The 27,852-nt window shown below is 42.7% G+C and overlaps 1 protein-coding gene across 3 annotated transcripts in view; it reads left to right on the top strand.

Moving 5' to 3' along the window:
• Positions 1-3,907: 3,907 nt before the first annotated feature.
• The window catches only part of TNFRSF21 (TNF receptor superfamily member 21), a 73,103-nt gene continuing 49,158 nt past the window's right edge, over positions 3,908-27,852 (top strand). The window contains exons 1-2 of one of the 3 annotated variants that reach the window (XM_032299627.1): positions 3,908-4,407; positions 26,360-27,011. In XM_032299627.1, coding sequence (XP_032155518.1) covers positions 4,312-4,407; positions 26,360-27,011 — 748 coding nt within the window. In that variant the 5' untranslated portion in view covers positions 3,908-4,311. Of the gene's footprint in view, positions 4,408-5,800; positions 6,063-26,359; positions 27,012-27,852 lie in introns of those variants that run through there. The other 2 variants (XM_032299629.1, XM_032299628.1) reach the window with 2 other exon arrangements.

The raw sequence follows: 27,852 nt of genomic DNA, 5'->3' as shown, positions 1-27,852 counted from the left end.
TACAGTGAAGTGCAGTGACTTGTCCAAAATCACACCTCTGGTTAATGCCAGAGCCAAGACCAGAAGTCAGATCGCCTGGCTATTATACCTTTTATGACATCACATTGCATCAATATCTGAGTAAGCAATTTTTCTACCCATCTTAACCCTAAATTCTAATGTGTCTGAAGAAATCCCAAACTTTCCAACCCAATGTTTCTACTCGAACCAGAGTAGTTTATAAAAGACTATCCTTTCAAAAAGGGATTCCGGAAAGGAAGTTAATTTATTGAGTAAATACTAAGGAACAAGCCCTGTGCTGGAAATTTTACAGATTTTGTCTCATTTATTCCTCATATCCCCACTATGAGATAGTTTTTTAACTGTCTTACAAGTGAAAAGATGCAAAAAATTAAGATACTTGCTTAAATTTACACAGTTAATAAGTAGTACAATGAAAATTTGATCCAATATCTGGTGGCTCCCCAAGCTCACTGCCTTTTGAGTAAACTGTTAAAATTTCTTTTAGCAAGAGCATGGAAGGGTAAAGAACAAGGTCTATTTTCACACCAACTCTTGCAATAAGGGAGAAATGATTTAGGATTGGGAGAAAAGTTTACAGCAAAATGAAAACATTGCACGTGTGGACTCCTAAGCACGTGGGGAATGGGTATTTCCAGATGAGTTCCCTTTTCCATAGAGCTTTACCTTTTGCAGGTTCTTTCCTAAGAGAAAGGAAATAAATTGCCCCACTGTTCTTGGGAGTGGGACAGAGGTATCTTATCCTCAAGGGACTGGCCATCTTAGTTTTCAAATTATTCCTTTCTTATCCAAGAGAGAAGGAAGCTTCTGGAACCATACCTACTTTGTAATTATATCCCCATTTGATCTTATCCAAAAGTGTCATCTTTGTAGCATGTCACCATGGAGATTTGATTAATCTTATGCTCATGCACTTAATCTTGCAATCTGTTGCTGACTGGCTGATGTTCCTTTTTAGGCCAAAGAACAGCAGGGTCTTTTTCAGTAGAGACAGGGTTTCACCATGTTGGCCAGACTGGTCTTGAACTCCTGACCTCCCAACATGCTGGGATTACAGGCGTGAGCCACTGCATCCAGCCTTGCTTAGACATATTTTAAGTTCTTCCCTTTAAGCTTGGCTTCAGATAATTCCTGCATCTTTTCTATGCTCACACCTTTTCCTGTCAACTTTCTGTCATTCCTTCATAGCCTGGTTCAGAATGTTGGCCATGCAGCAGTCACTTCTCAGAATGTGGACAACTGTTATTTTCATTACGTAGAGTGGGTACTTAGATTTTTAAAAAATGAAATTTTACTAGAACTTCCAAACGTGTGCAGGATAAATTAAAAAAAAAATAAGGCAAGATGGTAATTCTGGTGATTTCTTCAGTATCCGGATGTGTATATCAGGTTTTTAACAAGAAAAACAGATAAAATAGTAAGAAAAGCAGATAAAATAGTAAAAAAAAAAAAAAAAAAAGAAAGGATAGAAGAGCAGGTTAATTGGAAATATACTAAGGATGAGTAAAGAATTAGCAATGATTTTTGAAGTTGGAAAACTAGGAAAATTGTACAACATTGGCAGAAAGAAAGTCCGAAGTTAGGATGGAGGGTGGAGACAGAGTAATTTTTATGGCAACAATGAGACTGGATTAGCTCATTTAGGCCTTACTTTAAATTTAGCTATAATTATGATTTATCAGCACATATCTTTTCTTTCCTTGGAACTTGGGAAGAAACTTCCTTATGTATCATTGCATTTTTATCCTTTCCTGGGAAACAAACATGTCTAAGTTGCCATATTGAAAATGTGGCAGTGAGTTATTTAATGGTTGCAGCTTTGTTACTTCAAAATGGAAGCCATTTATACATTTCAGCTCAAAGTAATGAAATCTCACACTGTATCTAGATTCAGATTATCTATAATCTGTCACTTTATAGAGGGACATGTATTTAAATGTTAGTAGTAAACAGAATGGAGTAAATATTTTCATTTCTCAAAATGCATATTAAATTTCAACTTGATGTGATTAATGCAACACCAAGAATTCATGAAGTTTAAAAGTGGTCCAAGCAGAAGCAAAAGTTTTTTTTTTTTTTAATTTTAGGAAGACAGATAATTGAGAACTTCTTATACCTGCATAGTAACCCAGACACTAAACTCAAGGTTAGCCCAGGTCTTCAGGGCAAATCAATCAGATATTACCATGAAAAATGTGAGTTTGGATGCAAGGAGTAAAATGGACTAAATAAAAATGTATTTGAAACTTCCCCTCCTCTTTAATACCTATGTAACTTCTTTAAAAAAAAAAAAAACCAACCTTAGTATTGACCAGTCATTTAAATCTTTGAAGAAAAAGTTGACACTGTTATGCACGAAAACACAGCACATATCCCTCACTCTTTCAACTTCTGAAAATAGCTAGAGAGTTGCAAGTCCAACCATCATCCTCTCCCCAAAACTCCATATTTAGTGGTAATATTTTCTAGAACTTCTTTGAATTTCACTAGAGGTTATATACTGTAGCTTTTTTCCCACTCTAACATTTACAGACAATACTGACCGATGTTTGAAATGATAGATTGGAATTAACCCTCATATTAATTTTAGCTTCTTCCAAAGTGTGCATAGAACAAAGAACCAAAGGACAACATGTTAACTAATAAAGGAAATAGTAGGTACTTATGACTTAGCAAGTTACCTTCAGAAGCACTGGGTGTTGGATCTTGAAGCTGATAGTTTAAAAAGTGAACTTCTTCTTTTGAAGCAGAAGGGATCAAAGAAGGCTAGGATAAGCTCAGCACCATAGGGCTCCCAATTGAGGGGTGTGGACCAGATGGCTGAAGAGGTAATGTTAATACAGTGTGCCATGTGCTGTCAGTACCTAGATGATGGATAACAGGATACCAGAAATGGTGGCCACAGTCAGGAGACTCGTCCTTTCCCCAGGTGAAACAAAGAAAGGGATAATGGGTGCTCTCTCACATTCGTAAGTGTGTGAGATGCCAGCATCCACGAGAAAACTCCAGTTCTTCTGAAGCAGAGTGCTACCACTTCTACCATCTGCATCCTGACAAGGCCTTTGGAAGTCAACTCAAAAATTTTTAGCATTATTTTTTGGGGGAAGGGTGATTAAAAAAAATAATCTCAGTGATAATCCCATTCAAAACACTTGATTTTTAAATTAGGAAAATGCGTCTTTTGTCACATTTCAAGGAGTTCAAAACTCTCTCCAAGACTAACCACGGACTCAACACCAGTGACTCTGGGTTTGGAATCTAACTTTTAGTTTAGATTTCCTTAATTGCATTAATAAGCCCAGAGGTTCTCAAACTTTGCCCCATATTAAAATCATCTTGAAAACTTAAAGCATAAGCAAACGACAACAACAAACCTCAATCCCCAGGCCAAGTCATGTCCTGTTCCATTGAAATCAGAGTCTCCAGAGTTGAGGCCCAGGAATCAATATACACGTTTTCAACTCTCCAGGCGATTCCACAGTGCAGCAAAGTTTGAGAAGCAACGCACAGGCCTCTTTTTCTTGTCAGGCAGTTGATCTAAGTGCTCTATGGTCTATCCACCTTCGCTCTCTGATTTAATCATCGTGTCCGAAACCATCGAGAGGCGTCTGCAGTAGAAATAATTTAGTTGGAATTATCTTGGAAAGAAGAAGCAAAGTTAGATCTAAAGGGTGTGATGCTCTCTGAGCGCTTTCCCTGGGTCAACAGGCGGGTGCAATTTCCTTAGCGAACGCCAGGGGTCACCCTCTCCCTCCCCGCTCTACCTGGAACGCCTTCCCGTTTCCAACCGCACAAAGAGCCCGGCCTCCTCCCGGGTGACATCACAAAGGGCCGGTCCCCCGCCCCTTCGGCGCCACCACGTGTGTCCCCGCGCCCGGTGGCCACCGACTCAGTCCCTCGCCGGCCAGTTTGGGCAGCGGAGGAGGGTGGTTGGCAGCGGCTGGAAGCTTCGCTATGGGAAGTTGTTCCTTCGCGCTCGCGCGCCCAGCCCTCCTCCCTGGTTCTCCGCAGCCGCTGTCTGAGGAGAGCACCCGGAGGCGCGGGCTGCAGTCGCGGCGGCTTCTCCCCGCCTGGGCGGCCGCGCCGCTGGGCAGGTGCTGAGCGCCCCTAGAGTCTCCTCGCCGCCTCCCTCCTCGGCCCGGCTGCAGCAGTGCACATGGGGTGTTGGAGGTAGATGGGCTCCCGGCCCGGGAGGTGGCGGTGGATGCGGCGCTCGGAAGAAGCAGCCGCCGATTCCAGCTGCCGTGGGGCCGCGCGCCCCGGGCGCCCCTGCGAGTCCCCGGCTCAGCCATGGGGACCTCTGCGAGCAGCAGCACCGCCCTCGCCTCCGGCAGCCGCTTCGCCCGCCGAGTCAGAGCCACAATGATCGCGGGCTCCCTTCTCCTGGTGAGCGCTTGGGGAGCCCGGGGGTGGCGGCCGCGCCGGGGCTGAAGGAGCCGCTTTGCCGGAGCCGGGCGGGTCTCGGGGCCGGGGCTTCGGGAGGCGCGGGGCAGGGCCGGCTAGGTTGAGGGGACTGAGGGACTTGTCAGGGAAGGCAGCTCACCGCAGGGCCCCGACCAGGTTATTGGGGGGAATCGCAGGGCTCCGCCGGGGCTCGGGAATGAAGAGCAATTGTTTTCCCTGCAGTCTGGCTTTGCGGGAGGCGGCGCTAGGTGGCCGCCCGGCTTCTGCGCATTTGAGGGCTTTTTCCCCTACTCGGCCTACCTCGCGCCCCCCGCACCGGCAGCCACAGGCCCCCGCCCACGGCCACTGCCCCTCTGCGTGGTGTGGGGCCAGGGCCGCGGTGTGGGGCTCCGAGGGTCGGCGGAGGCCGGCGCTTTGTTGCAGCTGCAATGTCATGTCGGGATGCTACCGCAGTGGAGAGACTGGTACCAGTGCGCGCCGGCCACCGGACCTCCGGGTGCTGCCGCGCGGAGCTTTCCCCAGCCGGGCGCAAGCTGCCCCCTCCTCCATCGCTTTACCCTCCTCTCTCTCCCCGCTTGGCTCGGGTGGGGTCTCAGGTTCTGCATGCCGAAATAGAACCGTCAGACCCACGCTCCGGCGCTTTGGAGGAGCCTGCCAGCGCGCTGGCACTCGAATGGGGGGAGGGAGAAGGAGACGTGTATAAAAGAAGGTTAATTCCCTCCAGTCTTTCCGATCCCTGGTTTACTGTGCCTAGGCAGGTGACACTGCAGGGTGGTGCAGGCTCCCTCATCGCCCAAACTGCATCCACATCTGGGGTGTGCCCTACATATCCTCCACGTATCTGGTGAAGCCTGAAACCACCCTTGACCAAAAACTTACCCTCAACTTTCCCCAAATTATCTCCCTTTATTTCCAGATATTGGGGTGAAGGGGCAAGTTAGGTGGAAGAAAATTTGAGATCATACCCTTGAGCTTCCTTTGCCTATATTTTATCCCTGCAGGGAGGATGGTGATTCTTAGCTAAAAACCAAACAAAAACAGAAAACAAGAGCTTGTTTTCATGGCAGGGCTGTGTAAGGGAAAAGCAGGCTTGCTGTCTCCTTCCCCAAAAAGGCTTAACGCCTGGCCAGCCAAGAACTGCTCAGATCTCAGGGCATTGCAGTTGCTATGGACTGGGAATTCATCCTACAGAGACACTCTGGTTCCTTGTGTGTGTGTTTTAAGAGGAAGAGAGAGACTAAAGAAAAGTTTGTTAGTGCTAGCATTTATAATGAGGCAAGTCCCAGTCTCCCTTCAGAAACTCTTTTCTGCCCGTTTATTATAATGGCATGGTCAAGGTTTATATCTTTGAAACAAGTGTGGTGGGTGGTAAGCAGTAGCGGGGGAATCTCTTGGGACAGTGAACCTGGATTGACAGTCTTGGTGTGGAGAAAAACACATCTAGGTCCATGGGAACATTGATCCTAGTATCAGCAGACTGACAACTATTATCGTTTCTTTTTTCACGTTCTTAGATCCACTACTATGTGTTGGGTGCTTCCAACACATCTGATTATTATATGCCTCATAGAGTCAATTTCCAGATTAAATCTTAAGTCATTGTGCAATACTCCATTTATTTTACCTTTCAGCATAAGGTACGTAATTAAACAAAGGTCTTGATGTAATCAAAGTGTAGTTTGCTTTAACCTAACTGAGAAAAGGCCCAGCTCCTTTTCTTCAATCATCGGGCTAGGGACCCTGGCTCATGCCTGTAATCGCAGCATTTTAAGAGGCCAAAGGGGGAGGATTGCTTGAGTCCAGGAGTTTGAGATCTGCCTAGGCAACATAGTGAAACCTCATCTCCACAAAAAAATAAAAAAATTAGGTGAATGTGGTTGTATGCGTCTGTATTCCCAGCTACTCAGGAGGCTGAGGTGGGAGGATGGCTTGAGCCCAGGATGCTGAGGTTGCTGTGAGCTGCGACTGTGCCACGGCACTGCAGCCTGAGTGACAGAGCGAGACCCTGACTCAAAAACCAAAATTAAAGTCATCGAACTCAACTGACCCTAAGCATTGTGACTGGATTTGCAACTAAAGACCTGACAATTTATGCTTGGCTGTTAAAAAATAAAATAGAATTTATAGTGGGGCTTAGGAGCAGTCTCAAAGTGATAAACAATATAGGATTCCTTATTCTTCTGCTAGCTATGCTAAAAAGGCTTCAGTTAAATTCATGGAATGGCATGAGGTTGAGCCCTTCATCCTGAAGGGTGACTGGAGGGTGTACTAGAAATCATCAGGGATTATGTTATAATCCCCATCCAGGGTGGGGAGGAAATGCCTTTTGTCTTTCACATTCTTACTCTGCATGCCCAAGTCCACAGGACAGGCTTTGTTAATGTGTAAAATGATGATCTCATATACTGTTCCAGGAAGTATTTATCCCAGTGGGATCCTTGGCCATGCAAACATGACGAACACCAGATACTGAAGCCTGGGTGCACGTGGCAGGGTATTCAGAACACTACTGGGTGAGGTGGGCAAGTTAGTGACATGCCCACATATTGCAGTTAAAGAGTAGTAATCCGAGTAAAGTGTTCTATGTATTGTGTCTTTTAACGCTCTTCTTTCAAATATCTCCCTTTTTATGTGACAATATTTATTGCCATCATTTTTGTGTTGTGACTTTTTGTTTGTCATGACCGGCCAACTGCATGAAAGATAGCTTACTGTAAGCTTATAAAAATACAAATATATGTGCACACAATGTAATATAATACATGTACACATACACATACGCAATTATATATGTGTAGAGAGAGACCAATTGCTACATGCCAGATGCTTTGTATAGGGTATGTTATTTATCCGCAGCATCTTTGTGAAGCAGGTGATATTATCTCCATTTTATAGTTGAGAAAATGGAAGCTCCCAGAACTTCATTGGTTTGCCCCAGGCCACATAGCTTGCATGTGATATTGCTGGGGCCAGAATCCAGGACTGCCTGACTCTTCAGCTTCTGTCCTCCCCACCCCATGCCACACTGCCTGTTTCACAAGTCCAACTTGCTTGATAATAAAATGCAGCAACAGAGAACGCTCACTGGGGAAAAGTTGAGATGGTGGGTTGGTTTGTTACAGAACGCGAATGAGAATTACGTGAATGCCTTTGGAAGGAAGTATTCTTGCTGCTTGCACTTCTGTTTCCGATGAGTGTCTACATGATAATAGAAAGTAAAACATACACTGAAAGACAACAGCTGGGTTCAAAAGTCTGTGGCTCAGGTGGACAAAACATTCTTGTTTCTTGACACCAAGTAAGTCTGATGTGCATGGGTGTGTTGTGTCTTCAGAATCTAAGTTTACCTTCCACCATCTTGACTTTACCAATTGTACTTTTCTGCCTGAGACACTCATCCTTGTAAGGCAGAGATAAGATCAATGAAAACTTTAGTTGTATGCCAGTGATAAAGAATGCTCTAGAAGGGCTTTCCCAGTGTGACACTACATAGTCAGAGATGCCTCTTGCATCTGCCTTGGGGAGCTTGCTTTAACTGCATAGATTGGATGTTGGCAGTGAGGCAGTCAGAAGAGAAGGAGCCGTAATTGGTAAGGAAATCAGGTCTGAAGTTTTAGAAACCACCTTTTGCAAGCATTATGAATTCCAGATAGAGGACTATTTTCTGTAATAGCCTGTCCAGCTGTGTGTTTGCCTAGAAAGTATAAAGTAATAGTGTTTTTCTCCGTTATTGAAGCTGGACATGTAGCTTAGTGCTGCCTCTTGACCTTCGCTTATCAAAGTACATTACCTGGTACATTGGCAATTCACTTTGGCTGTTTACGCAGGTGTGGAGTGATCTGGTAGGGCTGAAGTTCTGAATCATGTCAAGACTTAATGGCAAATTCAAGCAGAACTTTAAATTAGAGCTGATATTATACCCAAAAGAATTTCTCTTTTCTTTGTATCTTAGCTCTATAATCCTAGAATGTGGAAGCTGTAAGGGAGCATAAAAAATACTGATTTAACACCCTATATTTTTTGGTTGAGAGAAAAAAATACTCTACTGGGGAAGTGACTCATTTTTCATGTTTACAAATGAACTTGCCTTGAGCACCCTTTCTAAGTGAGACACTGCCCTGGGCCAGTGGGAACCCAGAGCTGAATTGGGATTTGGATCTTGCCATTAAGGTACAATTTATATGGTATATAAAATGAGCATGACCATTACCAGTGCTGGTTGGGTTTCACTCGCTCATATGGAGTCTGTGGATGAATGTACTCTACTTACAGTAACACACAAAACATGATTGATGTTAAAATCTTTCAAATACCTGAAGTAACTGGCTGTTAGTCTGAGAGTCAGAGGAAAAAAAAAACACTTTCAAATCTGAGGATGATATACATTAGCCTCTGTAGAGAAAGCGATTTCTAATTAGAAGACTGGGGAGTGCAGAACCTGTACTGGAATGCAGGAGTCCTGACCGACCCCAAGAGTTATCGTTACAGTCAAAATGTATATAATGGAACTGAGTTATCTCACCTAAACTGTTTCTCAAGGCATATGTTTGAATCTTCCTCAAATCCAGTCAAAAACAAACAAACCTCTAGTGTACATAAACTACACAAGTGAATCAAGTCAGCAAAAAAAAAAAAAAAAAATCCTTGTAAATGGGATTTAAGGACTACCTTAAGTTGGGAGGGGAAAAAAAGGAGACTTGAAGAGGCATATATCCACCAACTACCTGCATTACGTGTTTTAGTGTGACTAAAAGTCTGTCAAGTGGGATATGGTAAGCACAGGTCATGCTGTATTTTCCGGGGCAGTTTGCAGACAGTCCTTTTCTCTGGGTGTGCTCGTATTGGGTAGGAGCAGGTTGGTGTGAGCTTCTGGACCGGCTCTATCAGGTGGTCTTTGTCCTTTCTGCACTGTAGAGCAGAATGTGGGGACATCACACTTTAACTTTGCAGGCGACTAAATCCGAGAAGATGAGAGGTGAAGCCTCTTTGGAGGCTGCATAAGACAGTTTGCAAATTAATTTTGTGCTCAGCTGGTCCTTCATAAAGCATATGAACTTTAAGTGCCTTAAATAAAGATCTTTTTTTGGTTTGTTTGTTTTTTGGTGACAGGAAATAGGCACATTATCACACCATTACTATTCAGGGGCTGGTATGAATTGAGTGACTTTTCCTTGTGCTTATTTTCCAGTAAGCACTAGTATTCTCTTGGCTTTCTTTCCCCAAGCAGGCCTGGCAAATTCCGGTGATGTCAGGTCACCAACAACTTCTTGGCAAACTCAGGTGTTTCTCTTCTGTGGCAAGAAGAGCCCAGGTTATCTCAGAGCTTTGGGCATGTGTCCAATAATCACTTGGAGCTGACTCAGTCTGGATCATTAGACAAAGATATATCTGTTTGACAGAATGATAACGGGAGCCATAATAGGAATCAACATGGTCCCCAAAGTTGAATCCTCATTTAGCTTAGCAGAAGGCTGGGCTTTGTGGTGTAGCAGCAACAGCTGCTGAGCTTTGATTATTTAGGAATAAGGGCGAGATCATGAATAAATACTGGCATTGCCCCAGTGTTTGTGTTTGTCAAATACCAAAAAATAAAATAGGAATCCTAAATTGGCTTGCATGCTGCCACCTGGCTTTCCTACCACTTTCATTTCTAGCATGAATTCAAGAGGAGAGGAGCTTGGGCAGAGGTTATAACCTGGGAGGAACCTGGCAGATATCAGTGAGTACAGGCAGGACTTAGGGCTATGCAGAGGTGGGGTTCACTGATACTTAGGCTGTTGACTCAAAGTAATAGTGAGCAATAGTGATCTCAGATCAGTGAGCAATAGCTATCTCACTGTTCTTGAGAGGTGTTAAAAGCCACCAGAAGATTTTCTTGTCTGTATCCTGGCTTTGGAGATGACAGATGTTTGCAGTGGTGGGAAAGTTGTGCTCAGAGAGATCTCAAGCAAGTGTGGGACTGAGCAGGTTGTGGGTGGGGATCAGGATGCTGCCCTGTGACTTCATACTAAAAAATTATACCTAAGACTTTGTGCTAAACAAAAATAAAAACAAGAAAAGTAAAGGGGTACTCAGTAAGCTAAGTCATAGCAAGGCTCATTATCTAATCTTTATATACTTTTCTATTTGTTCCTCTGCTGTCAGTACTGCTGTGTGGCTCTGTTGCTTGGCGCCCTTGCAAATCTATCTGTTTCGGGAAAAGGAACATGAGCTTAATGGATTTAGAGAAGAGGAGTGAGTCCATGAGTCCTGGAATCAAATGAGAGCAGCTGTGGATTCAATAGAGCTTCAGTTTTGAGAGCCCAGAGGGGAGGAATAAGCAAGTGGGTGTTATTATTCATCATTGATATTGTTATCATTCGCCCTTATTTATTGAGTATGTATCTTTGACATTGGTTAAATACCTTCTACAAATGATCTCAGTAAATCTGACAAGTCCGTAAGGTAGTAGCATTAGCCCCATTATACAGATAATGGAATGAGGTTTGAGAAATCTTATGGTCATGCAGTTGGCAACTGCTGGAGAGAGGTTTTAAATCTAGGTCAGTGTGGCTTTGTGCACGTTGCTTTTTCTGCAAGTTGTTGGTAGGCGATAGGTCACCTTAATTTATCAGAATTTTGTTTTCTGTAAAGGGAATGATTTAACCAAAGAGTTGAACATTCTCTTTCCAGAAATTTAATGAGCAGTTCTGCACGGTGGTGGTGCTTGGAAGTTTAGCCAAAACTACTGGTTATGAAGTGAGAGCAACCTGTGTGTGGATTGAAAGAGAAGGGTGTGCAGTCATTGGTAAGCATTTTCCTATGGTGTGACTCTGACGGGCAATGGTGCCATGGCTAAGATGGAAAGATACTCCTGCAAATTGAAATGTTATAAATAGGGAATGGATGCTTTGCTTTCCTGCTACTTGGGTCATTTTGAAAAATATTTGTTTAGTGAGTAACCATGTGACGGGTTCTGCTTAGCAATGTAGTGTCAACTCACTTATCCTGAGAACTGGAGGACCTTTTAGGGTCTTCTTTGTTGTCAGCCTAATTGTTTGTATAGGATAAGTGCATGGGCTTGTACCATCTGTTATTAGTATTTCCTTTGTTCACTTTTCATTTCAGGTCTCTTGGAAACTGGTTTAACTCCATGATTTGAGGGGGTGTCAGAGGTCACGTGATTGTGAGTGGTTTATCACAGCCACTGGTGGCACTCGCTTAAGTAAGCTTTTAAACATCACTTCGTAGGTTGTAGAGACTGAGTAAACCAGGAAAAGGCAAAGGGTGAGAGGAAATTAATCGTATGTCCTGGAAAACAGGTTCGAATTCTGATCTCTCAGATAACCTTTGGGACAAGACCATTGTTAGATTTCATCCTCTGTCTGGCCAGGTCAGCTTACCCAGGATTAGAAGAGGCAGGAGTGTTAGGAAGGAAGAAAGAGATTCTAAGGCAAGTGGTAACAAGTCCCCAGAATAATTTAGCTGGATATTTTTTGTTAATCCGTTTTGTGATGGTATTAAAAAAATACCCAAGAATGGGTCATTTATAAAGAAAAGAGGTTTATTTCACTCATGGTTCTGCAGGCTTTGTAAGAAGCATGGAGTTAACATCCTTTTGGCTTCTGGTAAGGCCTTGGGAAGCTTTTAGTCATGGCAGAAGGTAAGGGCGGCTTATGTGTCACATGTTGAGAGAGGGAGCAAGAGAGAGGGAAGGAAGTGCTAGACTCTTTAAACAACCAACTCTGGTAGCAATTAACAGAGAACTCAGTTATCACCAACAGGACAGTGCCTAGCCATTCATCAGGGGTCTACCTCATGAACCAAACACCTCCCAAGAGGCTCCACCTCCAACACTGAGGATCACATTTCCACATGGGATTTGGAGGGGACACACACCTAACTATAACATGATTCAATCTTTGCAATTCCTTTATGTGTGGAAGTCCATGACTCTTCTCTCCTCTTGGGTTTAAACCTTGCAGACCTGGTCAAAGAAAAATAACAAAATGGACAAGGTTTGTGTGCGTTTCCTCATTTGGAATGCTCAGGGCTAATGTTGTTTTTCCATTTCAGCTTCTCAAAGACAATATGCTAGTCATCTTTGTGTTTCTGGCTCAATATCCTGACACATAGTGGTTAAGCAATAAATGATGACTGAATTTCAGAAGGATCTTGATTTAAACTAACTGTTCATGCATTCTAGACAAGTTAGAGGGTAGTTGGAGTTAGAGTTACGTCTCAGTACTTTGAACTAAAACTGAAGGGTAGCTGAGTTAGTAAGAGAGAACAATTTAAACTTAAGTTGGCAGACTAGAAGAACCTAGTGAGTGTAGAATTCTCTTTATGCGTCATTCCAATTCAATTCTCTTTGTTTACAGTATTTGTGTATAGTTAAAATGAATGTGTATGTACCTGCTTGTGTTCTGCTTTTCTTAATGTAGCTATTTTCTGTTGTCCTACAGAGATTTATTTATATTTTATCTATTTAATAAAATTTATGGAGCATCTATTAAATGTCAGGCATTGCTAGACTCTGGGTATATGATAGTGAAAGGTTATTCATGGTCTTTCCTTCTTGGACTTCGTAGAGGGAATGATGCTTAATTAGAACCAGCCATTTAAAGAACAGACGGAAGAGTATGCCAGGAGGAGGGAACAGTATGTGGGACAGCCCAGAGGGAGGAAGAGCCTATGTGTTCAGAGAATAGAAAGAAGGTTATGGTGACTGAGGCTGAAAAGGCGGGCAGGGGCCATATCCTACAAGATTCTTTAAGGAATCAGGACATCACTCAGAGTGCAGTGGGAAGCAGGGTAATAATATGACTTGAATGCAATTAAAAAAAAAAAACCTCGCTGGCAGCTCTGTGGAGAATGGATTAGAGAAGGGGAGCATAGAAGCTGGAGGCCAGTTAGCACCTTTTACAATAATTCAGGGTAGAGATGATGGTGCTAGGGCAGTGAAAATGAAGATGGGGATTACTAGATAGAAATTTTGGAGAGAGTTCGCTGATGGTGGGATAGGAGGGAGCAAGTGATACTGAAAGAAAGTGGTGATCAAGGCTGATTCCTAGGTTCCCACGTTGAGCAGTCTATGGTAGTCTGATTACTTTGAAAAGGAAGGCTTGGGGAGCAGTGAGTGAAGCAGGGAGGCCTTAAGTTTGGATGCATATTGAATAAGTTTGAGGTGCCCGTGATTCATGTCAGTTCAAGCCTTTATGGCTGCCACTTTTTAATAGCTCTGTCCCCTCCAGCTGGCACTGTGTTGATCCATTCTACTGTTGGATGCTTGGCTTGCTGTCTCTTTGATCTTCCACTGCGAGTAGCACTAATGAAGTTGTCTCTGTACAAACCAATTACTTTTTCCTTTCGGGTTGTTTCGCCAAGGTGTGTTCCTCAAAGTGGAATTGCTGGGTCCAAGGAAGTGAATGAACAGTTTTATGGCTTTTGCTGTACATTGCCAGATTGTAGTCCAGAAGAACGGAATTAATTTAGAATGCCACCAGCCAACTATAAATGTGCTTTCTAGCCTACAAGCCTTTGAGCATTGGAGTTTATAACTTCAAATTATTTATGCTGCTTTAATGTAGATGTGTGAGGGTCCTTGGTTGTGCAAATTTGAATTTCAGTAGTTCCTAGGGATGTCAAACATTTATCCACAAGATGATCTCCTTTGTAATTATGTACTCATGTAGCCCTCTGTCATAACTATTAAGTAGAAGTAATGTTAGTCACATTTGCATGAATTCTTTATATACATTTTTAGTTTTATAAGCTTTTATTAGCAGTGTATGTCATATTTTTACATTCTACCTTTAATAGTATTATATTTAATAACACAAAAGTTGAGATTTATGTTTTTATTTTTGAGACAGAGTCTCGCTCTGTTGCCCAGGCTGGAGTGCAGGTGACACGATCTCGGCTCACTGCAACCTCTCCCTCCTGGGTTGAAGCGATTTTCTGTTCTCAGCCTCCTGAGTAGCTGGGATTACAGCATGCACCACCGTGCCTGGCTAATTACTGTATTTTTAGTACAGTCAGGGTTTCACCATATTGGCCATGCTGGTCTCGAATTGACCTCAAGTGATCCTCCCACCTTGGCCTCCCAAAGTGCTGGGATTACTGGCATGAGCCACCACACCCAGCTGAGATTTATGTTTTTAAACCTGTTTTCTTTTTTGCGTCTCAGAATATTTTCATTTTGTTGATGCTGTTCATTTGAACAGAAATTGATCCATTTTCAGGTGCAGTAAACTATTCTGATAACTTGGAATTTTCTTTTCTTTTTTTTTATTTGTTTTTTTTGAGACAGAGTCTTGCTCCATCGCCAGGCGCCAGACTGGAGTGCAGTGGCACAATCGCGGCTCACTGCAACCTCCGCCTCCTGGGTTCAAGCAATTCTCCTGCCTCAGCTTCGCAAGTAGCTGGGATTACAGGCATGCGCCACCATGCCCAGCTAATTTTTGTATTTTTAATAGAGACGGGGTTTCACCATGTTGGCCAGGATTGTCTCGATCTCCTGACCTCGTGATCCGCCCGCCTCGGCCTCCCAAAGCGCTGGGATTACAGGCATGAGCCACTGCCCCGGCCAACTTGGAATTTTCTATGTGATCTTTTAAATGTTGGGTTTGTTGACTTTTTGGACTTCAGTGTCGTATTTGTGATAAGAAACTACGTTAGTGTGTTCTGCAAGATAGTAATATACATTGCATGAGAAAAGGGTTGTATAGTCAAATATGTTTGGGGAGTGCTAGGTTCAACTGGGTCATTTCTGGCAGCTCTCCTGCAGGGCCTGCTGGGGCCTTCAATAGGTTAATATTAATTGTGCCTTTCTGACAGAAGGCTCTAATCAGGAGCACTTTCTAAACTTTTAGACCAGAGGCTAGTAAACTTTGTCTGTGAAGGGCCAGATGGTATCATATTTTCAGCTTTATGGGTCATGTAGTTTCTGCTCTAACTATTTAATTCTGCGTTTGAATGGTGAGAGCAACCCTAGGCAATACCTAAGAGATTGGGTGTGGCTGTGTCCCAATAAAGCTTTATTTGTGGACACTAAAATGTGATTTTCATATAATTGTTATATGTCACAAAATATTAGTATTCGATTTTTAAAAAACTATTTAAAATGGTATAAAAACTATTATAATATTTTGAAAAAAACATTTAACTGTTCTTAGCTTGTGAGCAATACAGAGACAGGCAGGTGCTGGAACTTACTCTTTTAAAGTTTTTATTTATTTATTTAAATCTGCTGTGTCACCCAGGCTGGAGTTCAGTGGCATGATCACAGCTCACTGTGGCCTCAACCTCCTGAGCTCGAGTGATCCTCCTACCTCACTCAGCCCCCTGAGTAGCTGGAACACCACGATACCTGGCTCCTTTTTAAAAAAAATTTTTTGTAGTGACAAGGCCTTCCTATTTTGCCCAGGTTGGTCTCAAACTCCTAGGCTCAAGCAATCGTTTCCCCTTGGCCTCCCATGTGCATTCTTTTTTTAGACCATAGAATCATTAATATCTCATGGGACTAGATCAGGAAAACTCACTTAATGTGGGAAATGCTTCCTTAAATTCTGCTCCAGTTATCTAAAGTGTACTTATTAATAGCAAATCCTTTCTGCTCTCTGTGTTTTCTCATTTGCTATAACCAAGTTTTTATTTTAAATGTTTTGAAAATGCCAGTGGGCCCATGTTTTTCTTTTAACACTTTACTGTGCAGTCTGTATTTTTTGTTTTGTTGTATGCTCTGTCCAGGACAGTTTGTTTCAGATTATAGCTTTTAAAAATCTGGTCTTTGATACACTTCTCAGGAACTGAATATTTGCATTTTAATTGGGGTATTTTGAAAGACCGTCTTGGCCAGGTGTGGTGGCTCACACGGGTAACGCCAGCACTTTAGGAGACTAAGGCAGGTGGATCACTTGAGGTCAGGAGTTCAAGACCAGCCTGGTCAACATGGTGAAACCCCGTCTCTACTAAAAATGCAAAAATTAACCAGGCGTGGTGGCACACATCTGTAATCCCAGCTACTGGGGAGGCAGAGGCATGAGAATTACGTAAATCTAGGAAGCAGAGGTTGCAGTGAGCCAAGATTGTGTCACTACAATCTAGCCTGGGTGACAAAGCGAGACTCTGTCTCGAAAAACTAAAAAAAAGAGAGGATTTTCCATCACTGGTTAGAAAATCTAAAAAATAAAATAAAACTAAAAGATTATAAAAATATAGTCCATTGTTAAGTTGGTGAGAGTGATAATTAAAATAACATTTATGGAACGCTTACTATGTGTCAGACAAGTTCTGCCTGCTTTATCTGTATTAACAATTCATTCTCAAAACAGTCTTTTAAGAGTAGATATTGTTAATTAACTCCTTTATACTAATGAGGAAGCAGAGATAAAAGTGAGCCGTTTGCCAAGGCCACCCAGAATTAAGGATAAAAAAAACCAACATGTTTTTCTACTCACACACAAGGCTCAACACACTACCTTTAACACCAGATTCTCCAGTGGATACCAACTGAGTGCCCTCTAATTCAATTCAGTTCTGACACTATCTACCTTGAGGTAGTGTCAGATCCCACAGTTTAAAGACTGTCCCAGAGGACTGCTCCCAATGACTGATGTCAAACACAAGACGTAGGTTATTTTGCCTGTGCTTCAGTTTGACTGACTGTAAATCAAGGTTCCCACAACCCCTTCCTCAGGTTTGATTAATTTGCTAGAGTGGCTTACAAAATTCAGGGATACACTACTTACTCAGCCTCCTGAGTAGCTGGGACTACAGGTGTGTACCACCACACCCAGCTCCAGTTTCTTAATATAATAAAGGATATGGATGAACAGCTAGGTGGAAGAGATGCATAGGGCAAGGTGTATAGAAAGGGGCATGAAACTTCCATACCCTTTCTGGGTGTGCCACACTGCAGGAACCTCCAGGTGTTCAGCTGCCCAGAAGCTCTCCAAACCCCTTTTGGGCTTTTATGGAGGCTTCATTACTTAGACGTGATTGATTATATCACTGGCAATGGTGATCAGCTCAACCTTCAGCCCTTCTCCCCTTCACTGAGGTTGGAAGTGGGGCTGAAAGTCCCAACTCTCTAATCATACCTTGGCCTTTCTTGTGACCAGTCTCTATGATGAAGCTATCTAACAGCCCACAGTCACTAATCATCTCATTAGCATACAAAAAACATTCTTATCTCTGGAGATTTTAAGGCTTAGGGTATTGCCCCAGAAAACAAGGATAGAGACCAAATGTGTATTTATTATATCACAATATCACACCTAGCTAGTTCCTGGTAGATCTGGGCTGCTTGGCACACTATAGGCTAAAATATTAATGGGTTTTGTTTATGCGTGATTTTTTATTTTATTTTTTTAATATTTAAAGATGGGGTTTCACCATTTTGGCTATGATGGTCTCTATCTCTTAACCTCAAGATCCGCCTGCCTCAGCCTCCCAAAGTGCTGGTATTGCAGGCGTGAGCCACCACACCTGGCTTATGCGTGCTTTTATGCTGGAGTTGCTGCACTGGCCGTAGTCATTGGTTTTGCCTTGGTTCATATGCTTTTCCGTAAATCCTTAGTGAGCACCAAGTAGCATTCCTTCTGTATCTTTCCTCTGTCTTGCATGGAATGCCAATTCATTTACTACTTAGTGACTAAATAAATGGGGAGCCTACTCTTGGCTTCTTCATGTATGCAGAAGTCTTAGAAATAGTTATTTCTAAGGAGACGGAAGGAGATGAGGTTCTGTGACTGCAGGACTGAGTGCTGCTGAGAGTACACACTCCTGCTTTGCAGGTTCCAGGGAAAACAGCACCTGGGTTAAGTCTCGCCTGGCTTTTCTTTTTTTCCAGTGTCCCCTGAGCTTGCCTCCTCTGGTCCTGCAGTCAGCACATTCTAGCCTTGGCATCCTCTATGTTCATCAGCTTTAAAAACAGTCCCTGCTTTGCCTTAGCAACAGAAGACTTTTTTAAATCAGAGAGGATAGTACAAAATGCAGGAGTTGACCAAATTTATGCAACATAACTGGGAACAGTTCTGTCTGTGATTTGTGGAAGCTCTGTCCTTGAAGCTTTCCTCTTTGTGCATTCCTTTCCCTCTCTCCCTGCCACTCCCCTCCTACCTCCCCGGCTTAAAATCTACAGGATTCTAAGCAGCCAGTGTCTTGATATTACACATTCAATGTGATGCTCAAAATAAAATGATCAGAAATTCTGGAAGGTCCAGCTCTGCCTGGCTTTTGCCTTTTGATCACCTGTTATCATGTTTTATATTCACTATCTCAGGAATAATGTATATTGCCCTATCATATTTTATATTCACTATCTCAGGAATAACTTGCTTGCATTATCATCTCTACAGTAACTAGGCTTCCTCTTCAAAATATTAGTTTTATGCAGCATTAAAAAAACTCTACAGCAAACTCATAGGCAGTCTTCCTGCCTACCTCTTATGAACAGAAAAAAAGTTTATCACTGCCTTCTCTTTGCTCATTTTCCATTAAAAATTATTAGAATTTGATAGGGAGCAAGAATGACAGAAATATGTTGTAACCATCAGCTGTGAGGAATCTTTTGTTTGTTTGAAGGATGAGGTCATGGAGTAAGAATTGTTAAAGAATAAATAGGCATCGACATTCTGACATGTCTTTGCAAATCTGGGTGCTTCTTGTCCTTAGGCCCATCTCTAGAATAGACGTGACAACAGGACAGGTGTGATGTGGCTCACCAGGGTGAACGCGGAGGCCCAGGGAGTCTTTACAGTTGGTTATTTAGAGCTACCTCCTCCCTCTTTTGAAATTTGTATTGTTCTGGGTTTACCTTTTAATCATTCAGTGGGCATTTATGGTGCTCATAAATCCTGTACAGTTTGGGAAGGCACACTGATATTTGCCTCATTTATCCATTATTGGTGAAATAAATGCCCTAGATAGATGAAATTTTCCAAACAACTCATGTTTCAACTAGGATGGAGCATAGATAATTTCTAGAGGAAAATTGCTGCTTATAATTCTAATCGACAAGTTAGTATTACCTTTTTTAAAGAAATAAGAGGGAAGGCTGGGTACAGTGGCTCATACCTACAATTCCAGCACTTTGAGGGGCTAAGGTGGCAGGAACCCTTGAGGCCAGGAGTTTGAGATCAGGCTGGGCAACGTAGTAAGACCCCGCCCCCCACCAAAAAAAAAAAGAAAGGAAAGAAATGAGAAGGGAATGTTTTAACTCTTTGATACATTTGCTTGTCACCTTAAGCACCCTGCAGAGTGTAATTCTTGTCAGCCATTTGTAGTTCTGTTAAAACAGAGTGATGTCCTGAGGGTCTTTGGAGGTGAAATGAAGTATTTGCCCTTTTACTGAAGGGTATAAGACCAGACTGCTTTATCTCTTGAGTTATTGTGGCTACATTGTGAAGGCTTTGGGTTTTCTCCTGCTCCCTTTTAAACCTGTGCTCATCTTTAGCAACCTTTTCTATGACCACTTTTAACATGCTGATTCTAATTATTTATGATCTGTAAGTCCATTCATTCATTTATTTAGCTAACACTTGTCAGATATTACTGTGAATTGGTTCATTGAGGGCTTGGATAGCACCAGTAAATGAAATAGACCTGATCCTTCTTCTCATGAAGCTTGTGATCCACAGGGGAAGACAAGCTAAACAGAAAAATGTGTAAGTACAAAATTATGGTAGCCATACTTGGAGGGGGGAAAAAGGGAATGAGGGGATCTTGTGAAACTTGTTTTCATTAGTGAAGAGGCGGTCAGGGATGGCATTCCAGAGAAAATCATATCTCTGTTAAAGACTTTGCCTTTCATCTAAGTCATGTGGGAAGTGATTGAGAGTTTTAGGCAGGGGATGAAAGGATGGATTTGGTGTGTGAGTTAGAGTGGGCGTCATGAAAGGAAGCCAAGATCTCAGTACTCATTGCTAAACTCTCAGAGGTCTGATGATTCCTGTGAGTGATCTTCCGCTCTCTGTATTTTTTTATATTTCTTTTGACTGCATTATGCAGGTGTTGACAGACTTTTTCTATAAAGGGCTGGATAGTATATTATCCAGCATATAGTATATATAGTGCATTCTATAAAGGGCTGGATAATATTTTAAGTTTGCAGGCCATAAAGTATCTTTTGCAACTATCCAACTCTGCCACTGTAACATGAAAGCAGCCATAGTCAATACCTACATGAATGGCTGAATTCTAATCGTGTTTATAAGAACAAATGGCATGTAGGATTTAGTTTGCTGACCCCTGGTTTGAAGGATGCTTTGCTTCTTATTTCCATGATCTTCATTATTGAGGTAGTTGTGCAAGGGAGGAAATGCAATCTATGTGGTTGTCCCTGGCCTTGAGCTGCTTATAATCATTATGGGAAGATAAGTATATATACACTTATGAGGCCATCAGCAAACATCACAGGACAATATGTAATTAGGCACCAATATGATGAACAGAAACAGGAAATGTGATGAAGAGTTCACTCATCTACTTGGAATCTGGGTGTCTAGGAATAGTTTTAAAGGCTTCACAGGGAAGGTGGAACTTGGCAGATATAATTGTAAACACTTAGAGGGTTAGAGGTGAATACAACCTATTCCGACTTGCAAAGTTTAGTGATGCAGTGTTAGAAGATGAACAAAAGCAAATCACAGAACACTGTGTGTAGACAGTCCCCGTTGGGTATGTAAGACAAAACAAAAATCCATGAGAATAGCCAATTTAAGGTATGCATGCATGTATGTATATATTAAGTGCAAATGCTCAGAAAAGTGTCTGGAAACATGTGCACCAAAATTAAGAGTGAATCTCTCTGTAGATGAGTAGATTTGAGCAGAGACTTAAATGTTTTACTCTATATTTCTTAATTGTTAGAATTATTACACAAATATTTATTTTCATCATAAAAATACTAATTAATACCTGGCAATATTAAAACAATGTGCCAGATTGGTTAAGAGGCTGAGAGAGTGGTGCAGGGAGTGCGACTGGGTGGTCTCTCCAAAATGTGTCTCAGAATCAGAGATTAGAGCCCTTAGTTCAGGGTGTCCAGAACTTGGATGAGCATCAGAATCACTTGGAAAGCTGAAAAAGAAAATGAACCAAAGCTAAAACCAAATAAACTCCTGGCCCCATTGCAGACTCACAATGATCTTAGATGATGGGGCTGGGATGTTAATTTTTTAAAAAGCTTCCCAGGTAATTTTGATGCTGCCTTTGAGACCTGAGGCTTTGGTGAGCCTCTGGTTTAGTTTATCCAACTCTGTACAAATGAAGGAATTAAGGATCTTGACCAGGTAGGACTCAGCCTCAGATCTTCTGGCTCCCACCTTCTTGCACTTTTCAGTGATTGTGTCCCCTGATTCAGGTGTTTTCCTAGCATTAGCTTTGGGTGGCGTCTCAACTTGTTGTCCTGTTATACAGAAACCTTTTTTTTTTTTAAGCAGAGTTTCACTTTTGTTGCCCAGACTGGAGTCCAATGGTGTGATCTCGGCTCTCTGCAATCTCTGCCTCCCAGGTTCAAGCGATTCTCATGCCTCAACCTCCCAAGTAGCTGAGATTACAGGCATGCGCCACCACGCCTGGCTAATTTTGTATTTCTAGTAGAGATGGGGTTTCTCCATTTTGGTCAGGTTTGTCTAGAGCTCCTTGACCTCAGGTGATCCGCCACCCTTGGCCTCTCAAAGTGTTGGGATTACAGGTGAGAGCCACTGCGCCTGGCCGAAATCATTCTTAAATGCCACTTTTGAATGGGATCCACCTCACCCTCATTACCCATTGCTTCACTCCCAGATCAACATTGGGAATGATTTTTACAGTGGTTTAATTTTCTCAGAAATCAGAGGATTGCCACCAGGCTAGTGGGAAAAGCCCTAGTTTTAGATCATGAGTTGACTAAAAGGCCCAGGAAAATGGCTTTTCTCAAGTGCCATTTGAGTCTCTGTAAAGAGAAAGGGACATTGCCAACTCTTCCTCTAGCAGGGTTTCAATCAGGCAAAAGAGCAGTCCCTCCAGCTTTGTAGGACAGATTGGGTTAACTGTTTACTTCAGAATTGGAAAAGGCCTTTGAGGTCCCTCTATCTAGTTCAGTAATTTTCAGACATGTTTTAGGAAGAAACCCTCCTGCAAATGAATTCTTACTTGGAAAGCCCCATTTGCAAATTGGTAAAGTGGAGCTGCTTGGTTTAGACAGAGATGGGGGGCTTGGAGCCTACCTCCCACCCCTCCCTGGTCCAAGGGGCATCCTGAGAACTGTGTTCTGTCCAGTGCTCTCTTAAGGTCTATTTGAAAACCACTCGTTTCTTTCTTTTTTCCCCTTCTTTACGTAATCATTTACCAAATTCAGCTGACCTGAGCCCTCAAATCTGTCACCTTCTCTCCATTTCCACATCTGCCACCCTAGTCCTGGTCACCACTACCTTCCATGTTGGCTTTCACCTTCCAACTGGGTTTTCTCGTCTATTCTCCCCCATACCACTTTCACCCTCTGCTCTGAAGCAGATAGCTTTTTTATTCACAGATGCATTTATATGCTTCTTCCTCCCACTTATTATGTAAACATTTAATGACTTCTCATTGCATTTTGAATTAAGATCAGCACATGGAGCCTCTTTAGATGTAACTGTGGCCACTCTATTGCATCTTCAGATAGAGCCACAAGCTTTTTAGCTGTGCTGAGCTTCCTTCTGTTTCACACTTTTGCTCTGGTGTTCCCTCTGCCTAACCCCTCTTCACTGCTTCTTGCCTGGGGTTAATTTCTGCTTCGCCATCCTTATGTGCTGTGTCCAAAACATTTCTTTAACTTCCCTGAGCTAGGAAACACCTGTTAACTTTCCTCATAAGATTCTGTATTTCTCTTTCGCAGTAGTGATCTCAATTCTAATTGAGAAATTACTGGTGTATTCTTTTTTTTGTTTGTCCCAGCCTAGAATGTAAACTTCAGAAGGGCTGGAATAGGGTTCTCAAGGTTCTGTCCTCAGCCCATGGCATGGTGTCATGCACACACCTGTTAGGTCTTCAATAAGTATTTGCCTAATGAATTCATAGTGTCTAGTTTTTGCACAAATCTCACTTCTAGTGTTCAGCCCAGGCACGACTGCAGAGGGATCATTGTTTGTTGGCTCTGCTTGTGGGAGCTGGAATTGTCTCTTGTTATATGAGGTAATTTAAAGGTCTGTTTTTAGCGACACATTGTCTAAAGTGGGTTACCTAGTATGATACAGTTTAAACAGGGCCGAGTTTTGCTTTTAATTAGAAACTTGATCTGTTATTCCAAAAGAGCAAAGAGCTCTAAAATCCACTGAAAGTCTGAGAGAGTGTGGGGGCTGTGGAGTTTGGAGGTGGGTTTTATGTACAGCTAGGTAAATCTCTTTGGTAACTCAGTAATCAGAGTTCCCTACTTCAGATTTAGAAGTGCATATTTGGGGGGAAATGCAGAAAGCTGTAGGAAGCCTACCCCAACTCCACATCCAAATACACACATACTTGCTATTCATGACCTCCTGTGCTCGCTCTGCAGAGCCACCCTCATGAGTGTGTGTAGGTGTCTGACTGCTCATCCTCCCACACAGGTAGGGAGACTGACTTAGATCACACAGCACGCCAGAGTGATATTCATCACTGACCACCATCCCCTGCCCAGATCTTGGGTTTGGTTCTCTTCTTTCATTAATTGAAGTGTAATAACCTGCCATTTGGGTTACTAATACAGCTTTCAAACTTTCAGAACACTGCAGCTATCTAAAACTGCTTTTGCCTGTAGACACTCCAGGAAGTACAGAGCAGAGCCACTTTTGCAACCTGTTGGGTTGGGTCTTTAGTGGAGAGATAGGGTCTAATCTTGTTGTTGGTATTCTTTTTTTTTTTTTAAATGGAGTCTCACTCTGTCATCCCAGGCTGGAGTACAGTGGCTCGATCTTGGCTCACTGCAACCTCTGCCTCCCAGGCTCAAGAAATTCTCCCACCCCAGCCTCCTGGGTAGCTGGGATTATAGGTGCATGCCACCGCACCTGGCTAATTTTTGTAGTTTTAGTAGAGATGGGGTTTCACCATGTTGACTAGGCTGGTCTTGAACCCCTGACCTCAAATGATCTGCCCATCTTGGCTTCCTGAAGGTTTGGGATTACAGGCGTGAGCCACTGTGCCCGGCTGGTATTCTTGACAACTGTAACTTGGGCTCCACAGGATGGGTCCTTTTATCCAGTGCATCTGCTGTGCTCAGAAAAAGGTGGCTGGGGCTTTTTTTGCCAGTAGAAGGAGCAAGAAAAGGAAAGGTAAAGTTAGAAGGGAAAGAGGAAGACATTACAGAATTGATAATGAAGCAGGAGGTTTTTTTTCAGGCTCCAATATGAGGTTAAGTTTCTTAACAAGAGAATCAATAACTGTCCTTTTTTTTGTGAGGGGAGGGTCTCTACAGAAAAAGTGAATATACCCTCATAAACTGAAAATTAGTTTTCTATATTGTCATTTAACTAGATGAGCAGCTCTGGGATAGGGGAAGGGACTTCCAGGGAAATACTTTTGATTCAACTAGTTAAATTTTGGGGTGGGAGGGAATTGAACCTTGAATTAAGTGTCAAGGTGCTAAAAAGACAGACAGTTTCTGATCACTATGAAAAAAATTCTGGTTTATTCTCTTAGTCACTGGTATAGAAGCCAGTTTAGAAGGAATTTGTCCTGCTGGGTAGCTGATAGTTTGAGGCAGCCATGATTTTCTTGACACATAAACTTCATAAAGGATAGTAAAAACTGTTGGAACTTCTCAATATTCATTAACGCAGAAAAACTTTCTCTTAATAATCTCCCCCCCTCTCTTCTCAGAAGAACCTCAGGATTTAGTCCCACAAATATAATTTCCTTTCCCCTAAGTGCCTGTTGACCCCCTCTTGCTGGGTCTAGCTTTGTGCTTCCTCTCCTGGGTGACTGCAGGCCCATGCTTTCCTAGCTATGGTTTTCAGAGGCTGAACAAACAGGGTGTGAATCAAAAAGCATCAACTCTGTTGTTTAAAGCACATTACAAAAATGCCAAGGGCCTGCCTCGTTTTGAAAAATAAAAACGAAAAGTTTAGCTTCATGTAGGCAAACTGTCTGAAAAAATCACACCATGACTATCGGGTAATGCCAAACAGGCAGTCTGGTGCTGTGGAAGTGGCAACTTGAATGTATGCCTTCCAGGTTCTCAGTTGATTTGTCCTGGCATCACGAAATGGCAGCTTAACATTGGGATTGGGAAAAGGAATACAACTATTAAGCAAATAATTTTCTTGTTGCATTTGGATTTTGACTAGTATATAACTTTTTTTTTTTTGAGGTGGAGTTTTGCTCTTGTCACCCAGGCTGGAGTGCAATGGTGCGATCTCAGCTCACTGTGACATCCACTTCCTAGGTTCAAGTGATTTTCATGTCTCAGCTTCCTGAGTAGCTGGGATTACAAGCATGCACCACCATGCCTGGTTAGTTTTGTATTTTTAGTAGAGGTGGATTTCATCATATTGGCCAGGCTGGTCTCGAACTCCTGACCTCAGGTGATCTGCATGCCTCAGCCTCCCAAAGTGCTGGGGTTACAGGTGTGAACCACTGCACCCTGCCGTATATAACATTTTAAATCTCAGCTACAACATGTTTTCACACACATATTCTCAACTGATTTTTATAATCAATTTGAGAGGCATTGTCAGTTTCATTTTACACATGGAAAATAAGGACGTAGAGACAAAGGTCAGGCACTAAAACCAAGGCATCACAGCCAGTAGGTCAAGCACTAGGGTGGGATATAAGTCTTCGTTTCTCTTTTTCTACTATGTTGCAGCAGTCCTGTCAAGAGGATGCAGTCCTGGTCAGATCTTTAACAGGAATGATGATGGTGGTGCTGAAATTGTTGGCCCTTTTTCTTCTCTGCTTCTATGTAACATCTTGTTTTTTCTTTTCCCTTTCCCTGCCCTTCTGTTTCTTTCAGCTTGGATTCCTTAGCACCACCACTGCTCAGCCAGAACAGAAGCCCTCAAATCTCATTGGCACATACCGCCATGTTGACCGTGCCACCGGCCAGGTGCTAACCTGTGACAAGTGTCCAGCAGGAACCTATGTCTCTGAGCATTGTACCAACACGAGCCTGCGCGTCTGCAGCCGTTGCCCTGTGGGGACCTATACCAGGCATGAGAATGGCATAGAGAAATGCCATGACTGTAGTCAGCCATGCCCATGGCCAATGATTGAGAAATTACCTTGTGCTGCCTTGACTGACCGAGAATGCATTTGCCCACCTGGCATGTTCCAGTCTAACGCTACCTGTGCCCCCCATACAGTGTGTCCCGTGGGTTGGGGTGTGCGGAAGAAAGGGACAGAGACTGAGGATGTGCGGTGTAAGCAGTGTGCTCGGGGTACCTTCTCAGATGTGCCTTCTAGTGTGATGAAATGCAAAGCATACACAGACTGTCTGAGTCAGAACCTGGTGGTGATCAAGCCGGGGACCAAGGAGGCAGACAACCTCTGCGGCACACTCCCGCCCTTCTCCAGCTCCACCTCACCTTCCCCTGGCACAGCCATCTTTTCAGCCTCTGAGCACATGGAATCCCATGAAGTCCCTTCCTCCACTTATGTTCCCAAAGGTAACTTAACCTCATGAATTATTTATTTGAGGAAGGTTTTGAGCCCAGTGGAGCTACCAAGAGTGGGCTTGTACCAAAGATGTTTTCTCCATTTTGTATATTCCAAAGTCACCCCTTGGAGAAGAGGCCTTCATATGGTGGCTAATTAAATCTGGCTTCTTTGGACTTATTAGAAACATTTAGACTCAGAAGTTTTCTATTAGGGGAGATGAAATATCTAAAAACTAGGTCACATCAAGCTATAAAATATGAACCGAGAGAAACAAGGACAGCGTGTGACCTTATGTAAGTCACTTAACCTCTTCAGGCCTCGGTTTCAAACTTGTCAAGCAAATGAATGATTTAGATGTTTAAGGTTCCTTCCAGATTAAAAGTTTTCCAACATGGAGTCAGTCCCAGGCAGACACAGCCAGGAGCAGAGAAATAGGGAGAAAGGGAGAAAATACTATTACATCCGGAAGCGAGGGCTGGATTTTGAATCCAGGTGGGGCAAAGAATGGGAAGGAAAGTTAAAAGCATCATAAGCAAATTCATATCAGATTGAAGGTAACTAGCACTCATGTCTGGAAAATAATAACTTTATTTCTTACCAATGATTTTAACTTTACTCTTTGTGTCAATTATTCAAGCTTTCTATCAGAACCTCAAGCAGAATATAAAATTTAACCTTTATTTTCAAATACTTTTTGAGTGAATGTAATTTTCATGAGATGATGACCAACTTGAGTTGTTCCTCCTACTGTACTCTCATGCATGATTACATTTAGCCTTCATGGTAACCCTATGAAGAGAACCTTTTTACAACTGCCAGTTGAAATGAAGAAACAGACTCCAAGAGCTC

This window comes from Sapajus apella, unplaced genomic scaffold, assembly GCF_009761245.1.
Source record: "Sapajus apella isolate SASKATOON/1434 unplaced genomic scaffold, GSC_monkey_1.0 scaffold41, whole genome shotgun sequence".
Lineage (NCBI taxonomy): Eukaryota > Metazoa > Chordata > Mammalia > Primates > Cebidae > Sapajus > Sapajus apella.
Note: the sequence above shows the minus strand (reverse complement) of the source record. Positions and strands in the feature narration are given on the sequence as shown.